The 17,727-nt window shown below is 34.4% G+C and overlaps 1 protein-coding gene across 7 annotated transcripts in view; it reads right to left on the bottom strand.

Moving 5' to 3' along the window:
• The window catches only part of PHF14 (PHD finger protein 14), a 172,689-nt gene that overhangs the window by 75,129 nt on the left and 79,833 nt on the right, over positions 1–17,727 (bottom strand). For 2 of the 7 annotated variants that reach the window (XM_019662195.1, XM_019662197.1), the window contains one exon: positions 16,865–17,578. The exons of the other annotated variants lie outside the window; for them this stretch is intronic. In XM_019662195.1, the coding sequence (XP_019517740.1) occupies positions 17,530–17,578 (49 nt within the window). In that variant the 3' untranslated portion in view covers positions 16,865–17,529. Of the gene's footprint in view, positions 1–16,864; positions 17,579–17,727 lie in introns of those variants that run through there. 7 annotated transcript variants of the gene reach the window in all.

Consider the following 17,727-nt stretch of genomic DNA (forward strand, 5'->3'; position numbering starts at 1 on the left):
CTGGACTGCTTATAGTAATAGCAGACGAAGTATGCTTCAGAACAAGGTTACCAGGGTAAACAGAACATTACATTGATAAAGGGTTCAATTCACCAAGAAGAAATAACAAGAGATTCAAAATGTATAAAGCAAAAACTAATAGCACTGAAAGGTGATATATACAAATTTATAGCTATAGTTGGAGACTTTAATACTCCTTTTAGTAATTAATAGTACAAGTAGACAGAAAATAAGTATGTATAAAAACACCTGAACATGATCCACCCACTTATCTAGAATGTTCCACTCAACAACAGATGGATATGCATTCTATTCAAGCGCATGTAGAACAAGACAGACCATATTCTGGACCATAAAACAAACCTCAATGAGTGTGAAAGAATGGAAATCATATAAAATATGTTCTTTGACCATAGTGGAATTAAATTAGAAATCATTAACGAAAAGGTATATGGGAAATCCTATAAATAGTTGAAAGTAAAACAGCACACTTCTAAATATCCCATGAGTTAAAGTCACAAGAGAAATGAAAAGTTTAGTGTCTAAAACCTGAATGTTTTATTGGGCACCTTCTGACTATAGTAAAAACAGGTCATGGTCTTGAAGACATATCCGCAGATACTGCCCCAGTTTGGAGCTGTCTAGAGCCACTGCTATTGCCAGTCTGGTTCAGGGGTCACCACGAGGAAAAAAAACCTTTTTTTAACTGGTCTGTCATTTTTGTATGCAGAGCTTGAAATGATTCCTAGATTATCTGTATTCCTCAACATTTTATTTTAACATTTTGGCCGAGAGAACTGTGTCTCCTTCTAAAAACTCTGAGTCAATGATGAGGTTCAGCTGGCAGAGAAAAGGGTTCTTCATCTTAGGAGGTCCCTACCTAACCACAGCTCCAGTATGAAGAGTTCAGAAAGACCCCCTCATGTGGGTTTATATCGGTAAATATGTGAGCATATGCAAAAAAGGCAGGGAGGTTTATACTCTGAGGTACCACTCCTATGCTGTTCCCTCTGTATCTTTGGAACCAAAGCCAGCATCAGGTGCAAACTGAATATACAATAATTATGTGCTGAATGCTTTTCTAAAATCTTCACCAAACAGTCGAAACTTAGTATAATGAAAGGGTAAATCCAAGGGCCTGAGAGAGAACTGGCATAGGTACTAGTAGGTAGGACCTCTACCTGATACCTGTGGATCTTGGTAAAACTGCAGATGCCCAAACTCTACCTCATCAACTTAGAAACTACTGGTTCAAAATCTCCAAGAATGTTTGTTTTGTTTTGTTTTTGTTTGTAAATCTTTCTACACGTGATTTGCATCCATAGCCAACCTGAGAACCACTATTTTAGCGCTTCAGCTGAAGAGCTTCTGGGATAAAGAAGTGGTTCTCAAAGTATGGTCCCTAAACCATCAGAATCAGCATCAACTGAGAACTTGTTAGAAATACAAATTCTTGGGCACCAACACAGAATGTCTACAACAGAAACTCTGCGGTTTAATAAGACTTTCAGATGATTTGAACATATCCTCAGGATTAAGAACCACTGTTGAAAGGAGAGAAAATTTAGCTGGTAGAAGGAACCACAAAGAGGCATGAAAACAAAAGCTAAAAAGAAAGTGTGTGTGTGTGTGTGTGTGTGTGTGTGTCTGTGCGAGCGCGCATGGGGGTGGGTAGGGGGTGGTAAGGAGGCAAATTACAAAGTTCCACAACTTCTGAAATAAACATAGACATATTATTTACACACAAAGATGTTCTGGTCACTAAAAAAAAGCTTTAAAAACCCTCCGAGTATTAAGCAGTCTCATCTTGAGGATCTCCTACTTGGTAATTAAATTACCCAATTCTTTCAGTTTCTCCATTCTTACAGAACACGATTTCCTACCAGACCTTCACTATCTACTCAGAGGCACAGTCATTTGCTTAAAGGTAGGAAAGTTACGTTTGGATACTTGAGTTGCATAGAACAAATCTGTAAGCTACCAAATCTATTTCCAGGGTTTGATTCAGTTCTATGTGTATAATCTCATAACTTTAAATACGTATATTTATAATCCTAAACTTCAAATACATTGAAATTTCTAATTCAACACTTCTAAAAAGAAACCTCCCAATCCCCTATGGTGCCATTCACCTATTGTATTTGCCTCCAAAAAATAAATATGACTGCTCATCTTTGTGATACTCAAATCAATTACAGGTATCCCCCACTTTTCGAAAGTTCATGTTACACCACTTCGCTTTTAGGAAAAGACCTACATTAGTACCTTTTTTCACTAACTGAAAGAAATCTAAAGATGATCTTCACTTGTACAAAAGGGTGAAAAGCAAAAATAGAGTTCAGCGTTGGTTTTGCAATGTACTGTTATAGAGGCATCGTGCACACAGAGCAGTGAGTGGCACCAAGCAGCTCTTTTCCAGAGGCGTGTCTCAGCATCTCGGCATCAAGCCAATATAACTGAACTGTGTCTGTGAGCATCTGTGCTTTACCTTGATTTACTTTGTGTATCCGTTAGTTAGCTGTGTTCTAAAGTATCAGAAAAGCCTAAGAGAGCTCCTAAGGGTGTTACGCTTAGCATAAAACTGGACGTCATTAAAGAGTTTTGATCATGGTGAACAAAATGACATTGGGCATGCATTGAACTTTCCTGCGTACACCAAGGTATTGAGTTTTGAAAGGGTACCTAGGTTTAGGGCAGGTTTTCAGGATATTTTGAGTGCCTACAAAAAACTACATGATAGAAAAGTGTGTGAGACAAAGTCAAGCATATTGTCATATTTCAGGCCTCCCATATCAGCCACACAGATGATAAACCTTGACCTTTGACATCAAGACATAGGTGTAGGAAGATGTTAATGACATGCCTGCCCTGATGATTCAGATGACATTGAGATGTTAATAGATGACCCTCTTCCTCTCTCTCTCCTATACCCCAATCAATACCTCCCACCACCCCCACCTTGGTCGACTTAACCTAACACCATCATCACTAGCTCTCAGCCTTCCAGTGAAACTACACTGTACATACATTATTTCTACCTTATACAGCTTTTTAGTTATATCATTTCTGATTTTCTATTAGTGTTATTTTAGATTTTATGTGTTATTTAGTATCATTTAGTAGGTCTTTTGGGGTCCCAGAATGCTCAAAAATTTTTCCATAAAAATGAATGGCAATTGCTTCTTTGCTTTACACCATTTTAGCTTACAAGATTTCGCAGGAATGCTCTACTTTCAGATAGCATATCTTAAAGTTACCTGGTTTGGTTTAACATTCTCCTTTCTTCCTTGCCTTCCCATTTTAATTAGTTATTTGCTACAACCTCTAGGGTGAATTTATGTCTCCTGAGTCTTTCTAATCCTTTCCATTTATTTTCCCATCAGTCTAGATTCCTAGCCCCCAAACTGGTCTACCTCTGCTTCTCTTTAATTCGTCACACAGACCACCACAATATCAATCTTCTAAAGCACAATCCTTCCTATCATCTCTTGCCTTCAATTAATCTCAATTAGGACTCTTAAAATCATTAGCCCGAATCCAGACACCAATCTGCCTTAAACCTACATCACACATGACTCCAATGAACACACCCTGTGCCTTTTTCCACGCTCAGCCATTCTTTTAAAGGATTTCCTACCTTCCATATTAATCTTTTGAAACCTGCTCATTCTTCAAGATCTAACTCAAATGTCACCTTGGTTTAATATGAGGATTTCTCCGTCCTCCTTTTAGAAATATTCCCACGATCCTCTAAATTCTTATGTCTTTTATATACCCTCCATATAACAATTTGATGAATACATGAATGGATTTTAATGTCTCCAAATGAATACGAAATTGATTAGGAAAAGAAATTTGATGAGAATAAACACAGGAACCTTATTTTTAAAAGAATGAGGGAAAACTAGATTCCATGTTTTTGTTACAAATAAAGCTTCACAAGAACAGTCAAAGAAGTCTTTTGGTCACTGTGCTCAATGCTCTACATGAAATTGAACTTCCCTTCTAAAAAGATCTACACTTACAGGCCATGTCACAACTAGATCCCTGATATAATCAGGCAGTTTTTTTATTCTTTAATAATTGACACAAATGAATAACCTGACAAGAGAAAATTGGGTCTGAAAGATTTCAGTCACCTAAAAGGAAAGTTATTGACTGATGGTGTTTCAGGTGGATGTGACAGAATCCCATTGATTTAGTCCTTCCCTGGCCTATCTTCCTTGTGCAGCTGTTTGTGTCCATCTGATTTGCTGAGCAATGCAGGAGTGCCTAACGGTTTCATTCAAAGCAGAGCTCCTCCGATGGCTGTTCTTTGTAGAGAATATACTTAAAGAGTTACTTTTATGTAGTTCAATCTAGCAATTCTCACAGCACTCAAGTGCTTGCCTCTTTATGAACTAAATCACTTAGAAGGCTTGTCTTCATGCATTATTTTTGTGCAAAAAAAATGACAAACTCACACAGAATGCATGAACCACTTTAAACTACAGTCTCAATGTACGATTATATTTTTAATAGTATAGTCACAAGGTAATCAACGTAAGGTATCACTCTTTTCTTCACCCATAAGGCTTCTCTCAAATTGCCCATTTTCAGAACACAGACATATATTAAGTTCCTCATAAAAAAAAGTTTCTAGAGTATTCATATACGGTTCAAAGGAAAACCATAAAGAATTAAACAACTGATATAGTACCTATGGAAGAAAAGCCAAAGAAACTGGGTTATTCACTTTTTAATAATTTTTCTAAATTTATTTATCTCACTTTCTTTCACCAAAGAACTGAAGTAATAGTTCTTTACAATAAAACAAACTTTGGTTAAACAACAGCATGCCCTTGCCTAGGACAGAATTAAATATCATAATAACCAATTTTGGCAAATGAAAGAAGGTATTGCTTTGGAGACAGACAATAAATTTTGAAACTGATCATTTAATTTTCAGATAATAATACATGTAGTAACACACACACACACACATAAGTTGTCGTAGCTATCTCACTTTGGGATAGAAATGAAACGAACAAAAAATGAATTTTCATCTATAGAGAAATATAATAAATTATGGGACATCCACAATATGATATACTTTGTAGCTATATTTAAAAAAAACTGGTTTAGTTCTGTATTTATTGAAAAAATTAATTATATGCTCTCAAGTTTTTTTTTAAAAAAGGCTTCAGAGTAACACCTACAATAGATACAACAGCAAGAGGGAGAGACGGAGGGAAGGTGGAGGCCAGTTAGCGGGCCCTGAACATTTTGTTTGTTCTTAGAAGTATGGATACTTCTGGATACACTAAACTGTAATGTCTGTTATCTCAGAGGGGCAGGGTTTAGAGTAAACAGGGAGAAAATAACATTCCTTTATACATTTGTTACTTAAATGATTACAAACAACATATATTGCTTTGGTATTTAAAAAAAATCAATCTGATAAGTTAACAAATGCGTTCTAACCCAGTATGCCATTATCTTTAAAATCAAAGGCTATCTGTATATGTCAAAACATTTGTTTTACTAATGGTTTTTATTTTTTTCCAGAACTTATGTGCACGTGTGAATTTATTTTCTTTGTGAACCTTCTGAAGTTTAATTTTTGTAACTTATTTTTAACTACATTTTTAGCAAATAGTAATAGTTGTAAAAATAGCATCTTATAAAATCTCTTAATATCTCACGTATGTAATGTTAACACTCCAAACAGACAATCACAATTGTGCTTTTCTGGGTCAAATAATTCTCCATATTCTCTTCTTGAATCTACCTATTGCCATAAAAGAACCTCCTCCCATCTTCCCGGCTATGCTCGCAGAGCCTGTGTTCTCTGGAATGCCTTGCTCCATTCTTTCCTCCTTACTTAAACCTACCCATTCTTTTACAGCCCCACTGGTTTTATTGGCTACCACTCCTTTTTTACAGTTATTTTACTGGGTAATCCTAATCCTGCAAATACCCACTGTGTGAAATTCTTGGGAAAACATTATTTCTATGGAACACATTTCTGTGGCTTGCTGATGACCAGATGATATAAGTGAGTGAGTAGACTGACTGGAGAAGTGTGTTTGTGGGGGGGGGGAGAGAAAGAGAGGAAGGAAGAAAGCAAGTGAGACGGAGGAATGAAGGAAGGAACTAGCTCACAGGCACACTTTAATTATATCACTAACAAAACCCTTAAGTTATTTTTAGTTGAAAGCACAGGGGTATATATCCATATTGCATATTGTCCTGATTAGTTTTTTTTTTAATCTAGATAATTTTTTGCAAGGAATTCAATAAAATGAAGATAAAGAATTGTTGAACTCAAAGTAAATCCTTCCATTTTGTGACATTTGGAAGAAAAAGCAGCAGAGTTAACGTTTCTCAGGAAACTAAATCTAATAGATTTATATCTTAAATCTTATAGAGCTTATAAAGATCAACAGTCTAACTGAAAAAGTTAGTCAGTAGGGTAAAAAGGAAGGACTGAGAAATTCCAAGTTAAATTTCCATTCCTTTAATTGAAATTGTACCTTTTGAGGCAGCTGGTTAGCTCAGTTGGTTGGAGCACAGTGCTCATAACACCAAGGTTGCCAGTTTGATCCCCACATGGGCCACTGAGCTGCGCCCTCCACAACTAGATTGAAACAACTACTTGACTTGGAGCTGATGGGTCCTGGAAAAACACACTGTTTCCCAATAAAATAAAATAAAATTGCACCTTTTGTGACTATTCCTATAATACTGGGGGTAGGGAGGAACTAAAGTAGTATTTAGTCAGACACTAGCTGATGTATTTTTAAGTGAGATACTAAGAAATATGAATGTATAAAATAAATTCTAAAGCTTTTTGTTTTTAAAATAATATTGTGACTGTGCCCATACCCAGACACACTGTATCAATACCCAACGTGAAAATCCAATGGTTCAAAAGTCTTACAAACTATATTTTGGCAATTTACTCTCTCTTTCTCAGCATGTTTTCATAGGTGTAATAAACTTGTACTAGTTTTATGTGGGACAGCTTCATGACTTCATTTCCAATAGAAATGTACCCTGTCAAAGTTAATAGACATTGATCTTTTAGACCTCTGAGTCTATTCACACTGTTTCCTTGTATAATCAGCCCTAGTGATGTAGTCCAAAGTGACAATCAAAAGCAGGACACTTTCAGGGTTATGCGGAATAGGTGAGGTCTACGTAATTAGTAAACAAAGCTTTCCTGGATTCACTGACATGTCACATATGCTCAGGGGTGACTAGAAGGAAAAAAGAAAAGGCAGACAATGGAGCAAAAAACATTAACTTTAAAGAACAAATAATAGCATCATGAAGACGTACTAGGACTAAATGATTGGTATATCACAGTTAACATACAACGTAAAGGGGAAAAGCCATGTCCCTAAAATATTTTATTTATTTTGAAAACGGACTCCTCTAATAGGATTCAGTGCTTGGTCACTCTTCCCCTACATTCCTATCTTAACTTTGGTTTCTTTTAATGAAAAAAAGGAGTCAGCAAAACAAAATGCCACCATTAAATCATTTTGCAACACTTTGTGTCAGAAATATAATGGGAAACGCACACATCAAGGGAAAGGTTACTCTTCTTCCAGAACATCTTTCCACTTGGTTTGGGCTCATTCTTCTACATAACTGTGCAGGCACTACTGATGCTTTTCTCTCTCCGTTTAATGTGGCATTTGAAGGATTATGGCATTTTCAGGAAACTACAGTGCAGTGATTTTAGTGGGTCTCTGGCTGAAAGCGATACTGTGATTTACAATAAGCCTGCTGTTTATGTGCGACGGTAAGTCAGCTACCAAGTGATCTCACAATGTCAGCCTCATTTTTGATGATGTATTTTCTCAATATTAAGTGAGGTCATCTAGAAAGTGAAACCAGAATTAGAGGAAACTCCTTTTAAATGGGAGGCTGTTGTATATTATATTTAGCTTTAAATCCTATGAAGTACATTGTAATAGGAAGAGCAAATTCAGAAACTGATCATCTAAATCCATTCCACTTTAGGATAAATATAATTGCTTCTTGAAACTGTTTCACAAAAAAAGGATTAAAATGAATTAAGAATTAAAAAATTCTTAAGAATTAAAAAATATATATATCATATATGCAAAACAATTAAGAGCTATAAAGTGAGAGTAAATATGAGAATTGCTCTAAATACCCAGATAAAATATTATTATCTACAAATATATTTGAGACTGTTTAAAAGCTCAATCTATAACATTTTGTTTTATAAAATTAAGAAAACAAAACTTTTGAGCCGCCTGAGTGGTTCAGTTGGTTAAGAGCACGCTCAAGGTTCGATTCCCGGCCTGAGCTGAGCTGCCGCTTAGCTGCCACCAGGTGGCAGGATGGCTCAACTAAAAAAACAAACAATAAACAAAACTTTTCAGATTAAAAGAAAATATTTTCTACTATAAAGAATTCCTCACAAACCTACGCCTCAATTAGTAAAAAAATGAAAAGTGGTTGCCTTACAATTAACTCACATATTTTTGGTAGGCTATGACCTATAAAATGTGTAACTGAAATTAGAAAAATATTACAGGCTAACCTTACAATTAAAAACTGCACTGTTGGTGGGAGGTTTATGCTATAAATTATTCAGAGCTCCTTACACCTGAATAATATTTTTCATTTTTAAGTTTCTTTCTCTTCTTCATTCCTATCATGTTATAAAATCATGTAATGTAAAAATTAAGAGATCATTAAATTGATCTAATAATACATTGTTCATTTTATGAATAACTGTTTCCCAGAAAAGTTATATGCATTCCTCATGGTGACACAGCCTCTTGCTGGCAGTCTTCCCTTACTTTCAACCCTATGCCTTCCCCACCATTTTTCCTGGTTAGTTATTTAAGTTTTTAAGGGAGGCTCACTTTTTAAGCCTATTAAGATAATATTAAATGCACTACCATTGCCAGAGAGAGAGAGAGAGAGAGAGAGAGAGAGAGAGAGAGAGAGAGATTGTCCCTTAATATATAAGAAAAGTATCTTCATGATTTTCCTCCTTAAAAGCCTCTGCAAACATCAACAATATTAAGTGGGAAATTAGATTGATACTAATGATGCATACCACACCTAGAGAATAAGTAAATAAGGTGAAATGGGGGGGGGGAATGGGGTTTGATAGCTTCTCTTCTCTATCCTTAATCATAAAATAGAAATGCGAAACATTTCTGTTCAAATACCAGGGATAACACACAGACACACATTCAAACTTCAAAACCTGAACAAGATCACCCTAAGGTTATGTAATTCTGAGGTTATGTATCTCTGAGATTTAACTCTGAGTTTCATGTATGCTGAAGAAAGAATTGACTCAATATAAAACTCAACTAAGGAACAAACTGATATTTACTTTATGAAGATTCTGAAATGACAATGATCTTATTGGCTAAGCTTACTAAATTTCAAATGACTGAAATTCTTTGTCTATTATTTTGTATTGTTCTACTCATTTAAACCCTTTCTCTCCAAAACAAAAACAAAAAAACCAGAAACCCCTCAGATCACAGGTAATCAAGAGGCTATGATCAGTTATATATGATCTCCAAATTTAATTCACAAAATGAAAATACTGTGCTCGTGACCTTGCTTTCTTTTTTTTTGTACAACTGGTGGTTGATACAAATACTCACCTCTCTAAAATTTCACATCATCGTGCCTGTATATTCAGGTTTTTTTTCAATCTACAATTACAGTAATGATGTGTGTCGTTCTTCAAGACAAGACATAGGGTCTACAAAAGCATTTAGTAAATAGATGACCACTATTAAAATTACTATTGACCAGAAAAGTAAAAATATAGATGGCATCACAGATTTTCACAGACAGTAACTTCAATTAACATATATAGTATAATATTAAATGTATGTATTATGTGTGAATATGTACACATATACCATTTTAATATGCAATATATACAACATAAATACAATGTAAACATGTTATATTCATATACCCTTCAGATATTAACATATCTAAAATTATCTGCAAAAAATGTAATCTTATAATGTTTTTGTTTTTTTTTTTGTTTTTTGTTTTTTTTTTTAGCTGAGCCATNATCCTGCTACCTGTTGGCAGCTCAGCGGCTGCTCAGCTCGGGCTGGACTCGAACCGCTGTTGCTTAGAGCTCAAACTCTTGAGCGAGCTCTTAACCAACTGAGCCACTCGGCCGGCCCTCAAAAAATGTAATCTTATCCCCTAAAAGGACGAAGTTATTTCTTTAAAAACAAATATCCCAGAGATAACATCTACAAAGGTTATATCCATTATTAGTGGTATGATCCTCACTCAATGTAAAGTAGAATAATTTGATAACATATAAAGTTAAAAAGGGAAAAGTAGTTAGTATATTTTAATAAATCCTTTTAATACTAAAGAAATCAAATAGCATGGATAGAATAAAGATTATAGCAATGAAATCTCAAGACTATATAGCACATATAATCTTGAAAACCATAAAATGAAAACATCAGGTATGATCATGAAAGGGATGTCATCATTTAGCCTGCAGCAAATACATTTACCAGGAAGCTGAAATATAAATTATGCTGAGACTCTTTGGGGTAAAGAATGTAGGCTCTGGAGCTAGACTGCCTGAATTAGGTTATCAGTTCCACCATTTTCTCATTATGCAACTTTTGGGAAGTTACTTAAGCTCCCTATGCCTTAGTTTCCTCAATTCAATGGAGACAATAATAGTGTTTCCCTCACAGGGTAGTTGTAAGGATTAAATGATTGAATATGAATATATGAGGTGTCTGCTACCTAGTAAGCATTTTATAAGTGTTTTATTACAGTTGTTGTTTGCATGTATAGAGCATTTACATTTCCCTAACTACTGTGCCAAGCCCTTTACTTGTATTTATCTCATTTAATCCTCCAACAAAGTATGGGGTAGGTACTATTGATTATTGCTGTTTTACAGATAAGAAAATAGCCATAAGGGAGATAAAGGCTGAGTTCACAAATAACAGACATAGGTTTCAAATGCAAATAAGTAGGTATAAATCCTCACGCTTAATCATTCATTATACTCATTATACGTGTGTCTCCAAAAATGTAGAAAGACTTTAAAATTTAATAAAATTTAAGCTCTTCCCATAATTTTAGTAGGCTTCTTAAAAAAAAACAACTGTTAAAAATATTGAGTTGAAGAAGAAATGAAATAGGATAACATTTTCACATTTCAAGATTGACTTCAGTATTTCTTTAATTAGAAGTTTCTTTGCTAAAGAAAAAAAAATATTCAATGACACTTGTTAAAGATGGTAAGGAAGACTTTATTCAGAACCATGACGATAGCTAATGGGTCCACTGCAGTGGGATTTTTACAGTGGAAGAGAGATTGGGCTGCGCTCTGAACAAAGCACTGGCAAGTGGGAATTTATAGCCAAAGAGCAGGGTGTGGATCAGCGGATGGAAAATTAGAGTACACAACAGGGTTCTGGCTAAACAGACTTAATAGGATTCTTGGTGAAGACAGGCTAGGCTGATCAGACATCACCTGGGGAAAGGTGGGGCTTGGGGAACCTGATCAGATATCTAGGGTGATGAGATATCCATGGCCAAAGGTTCTGATTATACTGACTTAGCAGGGTTTATGCTAAAACTAGCTTTTATAGATGAATGAGCCTAGGGTAGGAGAAGGTTCAGGAAACTGACTACAGCTTGGTCAAGCAAAGAATCTCTGTGGCTTTTAATGCATTAAAATTTTTGAAAAATATATCTAATTTACACATAACCAGAAACATGTATAATAGTAATACTAAGATGAAAAAACAGGTGGGTCAGGAAGAGAATAGGCTATGGGGAACCAGTGACAAGAGAACATGTGCAATGTTTGCCTGGGGCTGTGGGCGGGAGGTGGGATTGACAATAAACAGGCAGAGCACTTTCTAAGGCCATGGAAACGCTCTAATATCGGATTGTAGTGATCGCTGAACTCTATAGCCTTATTAAAAACCATCAGCAATCTAGTTAAAAATTTTGAATTTTTATGGTATGAACATTAGATCTCAATAGTTGTTTTTTTAAAAAATAGTTGTTATTTATCAAAGAAGTACCTGTTTGGATAGGACTTCTTTTCCATTCCTTGGTAGCTAATTGAGAGCCAGGGCAACTGAAAAGCTGCTTCCCCTCTAAGCGACTTAATCAAAAAAATCATAATCACATTATACGTGGTGAGAGTAGCCTAGGCGTGGTGATTCTGCTGAGAGTATGTTTACAGGAAAGCCTGTGATGCAACATAAACAAATAGGCAGGGTGGCTATGGGAACTTAGAACATCACATAATCTGAACATCAGAGCTAATGTATTAGACATCAAAAATGATATAGCCTAAGGTCCTCCCCTAAAATAAGAAAACTGAGAGCCACAGAGATTAAGTGACTTGCCGAAAATTACATAACTGGCGAGTGACAAGCTTGGACTAGCTGAGATCTCCAAACTCTCAGTGAAGTAATTATCAGTCAGTCAAAAGCCATTATTTCCTTACTGGTTTTTGTTTGTTTGAGCACCACATAAATATGATATTTTTAAGTTTGTTTTTAAAATTTTTAAAAAGAATTTAAATGTTTTTAAATTAAAATAAAAACCAAATCAATCAGAAACTGTTTAAAGAAATGTCTCTGCCCTTAAAGAAACTATGAACAATTGTATAAAGCTACAAATGTATACAGATCTAGCAATGCATCAGTAAATAATTTAACAAGCATTTATTCTGAATTTACTCTCTGTATTAGACTTTGAGAACCATCACGAGTAAATAGAAGACCAAATATCTGCCCTTATTTAGTGGAAAAAATAAAAATAATTCATGGACGATTTCTAAGCAAGTGGATGACAGCATGATGTAGGATTTTACGTGGGTCCCAAGAGCCATCAAAGCAAGAAAATGGTCATTATGTGATCATATCCATCAGGAAGGATACATGGTAGAAGTAAATACTGACCTATTTTTAAAGGGAAGAAGAGAATATGATCCAAAATATTAGAGGAAACAGAAAGCCTTAAGCAAATAGTTGTAGTGCATTCAAGTGATAAGCATAACTAAAGAAGCAACTAACAACTGAAATGAAATGAATAAGTTCTTTGAAAAACATCTTACCCCAAATAACCCGACAAAAAAAAATTCTATAGCTCTATATCTATTTTAAAAATTGAATTAATTATTAATCTTCCAGCAAAGAAAACTCTAGTCCAGATGGTTTTACTGGGGAATTCAAAAATTCAATGAAGAAATAATATCAATCTTAAATGAATGCTTTAAAAAAAAGAGAGTGAGAGGAGCACTTTCTAAGGCCTTTTAGAAGACCAGAAGACCAGTATAACCTGATAACAAAACCTGATACAACAGAAAAAAAAAATTAACAAAACAGAGCTTTCATGAATAGACACAAAACGCTTATCAAAATACCAGCAAATGAATCCCAAAAAATATATATATATAAAAGAGACAATTTCTCATGACCAGGAGACATTTATCCCAGTATTGCAAGGTTGGTGCAACGTTTGAGGCCTCCTTCTGCAGGAGGAAGAGGAGCTAGACTAAAATATTACTCATGCACCTCTGTCAAGATCTCCTTATTGAGAGGTCTTAAAGGAACTTTTATCCATTGACTCAGTACTTTTCAATTTTCCAGGAGTCCACAAACTGCGGCTCACGAGCCACATGCGGCTCTTTGAGTACGTTCCATCTCAAAAGTGTGCTGACCCATTCTAACCCTTCTTCCTCTCCTGCCCGCAGCCCCTGGGTCCATAAAACAGCAACAGCCTTTTGCTCAGAACCTGTCAGCAGGGACATGAGTGCCCCATGCCCCGCCCAATGTCTGCAGTGATCCATCTGAACCTTCCCCAGTGTTATTTAGTAGGGAAAAATGGAACATTTGGGGAGCCAGCAACCATTCCTGTTCGGTCTCTTGTTGATGCTACTGCAATAAATAAGTAATTTTAACTACAGCTTTCACTTTGGTTTGTAGTCCTAATTGACCACCTCAACACCTGGCAGCTCTTGACACTTGCATAAACACTTAAAAACTATATTTAAATTTTTCCTATACAATAGCATAAAAAAACATTAAATGCTTTGGAGTACATTTAATAATAGACATGCAAGACTTCCACAGGTGAAAAACACTGATGAGAATAAAAAGATATGTGGATAAATGTAGCAATATACCAAGTTCATGGATTATAAGACAGTGATACGATGTTAATGATCCTCAAATTCATCCATGTATTCAACACAAAGCTAATCATATCCCAGTAGGCTTTTTTTGGTCTTTTTCTAAAAATCGTGGTTAAATACATATAACATATAATTTATCATTTTAACCATTTTAAGTGTACAGTTTGGAGGCATTAAGTACATTCGTACTGTTGTGCAACTATCACCACCATCCATCTCCAGAACATTTTCATTTTTCCCCAACTGAAACTCTGTACCCATTAAACACGAACTACCCAGTCACCATGCCCCTGGCAACCACCATTCTACTCTGTCTCTGAATTTAACCATTCTAATTCCTTCATATTAACTGGAATCATACAACATTTGTCCTTTTATGATTGGTTTTATTTCACTCAGCGTAAGGTCTTCAAGGTTCATTCATGTCATAGCATGTGTCAGAATTTCTCTCCTTTTTAAGGATGACTAATACCCCATTGCATGTATATATCACATTTTTCTTATCCATTCATCCATCAATTGACACTTGGGCTGTTTCCACCTTTTGGCTATTGCCAATAATGCTGCTACGAACATGGACGTACGATATCTCTTTGAGTCCCTGCTTTCGATTCTTTTGAGTATATTCACAGAAGTGGAATTGCTGAATCATATGACAATTCTAATTTAAGTTATTGAGGCACCACCATACTATTTTCCATAGTGGATGCACCATTCCCACCAACAGTGCGCAAAGGTTCCAATTTGTCCACATCCTCACCAACACCTATTATTTTGTTTTTGTTTTCATTTTTGTTTTCTAATAACCAGTCTAATGGGTTTGAAGTGGTATCTCATTGTAGTTTTGATTTGAATTTCCCTAATGATTAGCGATGTTGAACATCTTTTCATGTGCTTCTTGGCCTTTTGTATATCCTTTTGGTAGAAATGTTTATTCAAGTCCTCTGCTCATTTTTAATCAGGTTTTTGTTGTTGTTAATGAGCTGTAGTTCTTTATCTACTCTGGATAGTGCCTTATCAGATATATGATCTGCAAATATTTTCTTCTTTGTGGGTTGCTTTTTCACTCTGTTAATAGTGTCCTTTGATACACACAGGTTTTTCATTTTGAATGAAATTCAACTTATCTATTTTTGTTGTTGTTGTTGCTGCCTGTGCTTTTGTTTGTTTTTGGTTTTTTTTGGTATCATATCCAGGCTTTTCCTCTTTTTAATGAAAATGGACAAGCTGTTTCTGACACATGCACGCAAAGGATCTGGAATAACGATAGAGCTTACTTAAGGCCTGGACAGTCAAGACAATTGGTACTGGCATAGAATAAATACATAGCTGAGTGGAACAGAATACAAAATCTAGAAGTTAGGCCCACATTTAAAAAGTCAATTGACTTTTAACACTGGCACCAAAGCAATTTAATGTGGTAAGGCAAGCGTTTCAACAAATGGTGTTGGAAAACTGGAAACCCACATGGGAAAATAATCTTTCCTTAACTCTGCCTGAGATCAGAAACAAAAATTAAATTCAGATAGATCACATATCTTAACATAAAAGTTAAAATTATAAAGGTTCTATAATATAAGAAAATAAAGGAGATAATCTTTGTTGTCTGGACCTAGGCAAAGAATTCTTAGACAGGAAACAAAAGCAGTAATCATAAAAGAAAATGTTGCTAAATTGGACTTCAGCAAAATTAGTATCTTTTGTTCTTTAAATGAGACCATTAAGAAAAATGAATAGGCAAGCCACAAATAAGGAGAGTATGTTTGAAAAACATATATTTGTAAAAGGACTCACATCCAGAATGTATTAAAAACTCCTATAATTCAATACTAAACATACAATCCAATTTTTTTTAAATGGTCAAAAGAATTAGTTCACAAAGAAATACATAATAATAGCCAGTAGTGAGTGCATAAAAATATGCTGGACATCATTACACATCAGAGTAATGCAAATTAAGACCACAGAGGGATTCCCTCAGCACCCATTAAAATGGTTGACATGAAATAAAAACTAAAAATGCCATTTATATGAAATTCTACAAAATAATGTATGGTGAAAAATATAGAAAAGTGGTTGCCTTTGAGGAGGACTTACTGGGAAAGCGGCACAGCTTTTTTTGGGAATGAGAAAAATATTCTATATCTTAATAGAAATGGGGGTTATGTGAGTACATGCTTTTCTTAAAATTCAGCAATTTTTTTACTTAACATTTATGTATATCATTGTATGTAACTTTTAACACACACACACGCACACAATTGAGTTTAGTAGATTTACTTTTTGCAGTGGTTTGGGTTGGCAATTCTGAAACTACTTCCTATATATTCTAAATTTGAACAAATAGGTAAATATATTTCCCTGAAAACCTAAATGTTAGAAAACCGGGCAAAACAATTTATAAATAAATTGTAATAAATGGAAACAGTATTTCCATGAAATTGTTTTAGCATATTTCATCACTTCATCCTTACTTTAAAATTTACAACTGTAGGGAACTTAGTTGGATTGTTGTTATTCTGTGTAGTTTACAAAGTCTGGATTTAAAAACACTGAAACAGAGCACACATGATTAAGTTTCTATTTATTTAGGTACAAACATTTTTTTTAACTGAACTTTTAATTTTTTGTTGTTTACATCCAAATTACTAAGATTGTATTTCATCAAAATATCTATTTTTAAAAACATATCAGCAAGGGTGATATATTATGAAACTTTAAATAGTTGTAATATTTGCTTTTTTTCCTACTTATGTTTAATAAAAAAGGAAAGAAAGATATATTTGATAATCAATGCTCAGGCTGATTTCATTACACAGTCTAGCACTGTTCATATATTAAAAATTGGCTTTCTTATAGAATTTTACTTCTGGTATTAATCTGATTCAATTAATAGCTTTTAAAAAGTTAATACAATTAAATAACCAGGTTTTCAAAAATAATAATAAATTAAGTTTTCAAAACTAAAGGAGACTTTATAAGGTAATTTCTCTTTTAAAAATATCAAAATAAAAATCAATTGTCTGCTAAACAAATTAGAAATTTATGAATATTTTATCAAAATAGGGATATAATTATGTTAAGTACTCCAAAATGTGGTAGAAATAGGTGTCCCTAATCATACTTAATTTTACTTTTAAGTTTCAATGAAATTATTTGGTAATCAGATCAGAATTTCCTTGAAAAGCAACTCTATAACATTTATTAAAAAAATAAAGTAAATGTATATATATATTTAGACAGTAAAAAACCTAAGAAAAAGGTTCAAGGAGGTCATAATTATATTCCTTTGTTTAAATTTTCAAGTAATTTTTAATGCTTCATCAGTTGGGCTCTAGAATTCCAGGCTTTTCTTCCCTTTTGATGTGAACTCTGTTAAAAGAGGTAGGCAGCATTATTTCTTCAGGCTAAGAGGTATAGGAAGTCCATATGTCTTCTGAGACATTTTGATATGCTACTTTATCTTTACCTTTTATATTAAATCTAACATAAAAATTAAGATTTAATATCTTCAGAATGGT

This window comes from Hipposideros armiger, unplaced genomic scaffold, assembly GCF_001890085.2.
Source record: "Hipposideros armiger isolate ML-2016 unplaced genomic scaffold, ASM189008v1 scaffold_370, whole genome shotgun sequence".
Classification (NCBI taxonomy): Eukaryota; Metazoa; Chordata; class Mammalia; order Chiroptera; family Hipposideridae; genus Hipposideros; species Hipposideros armiger.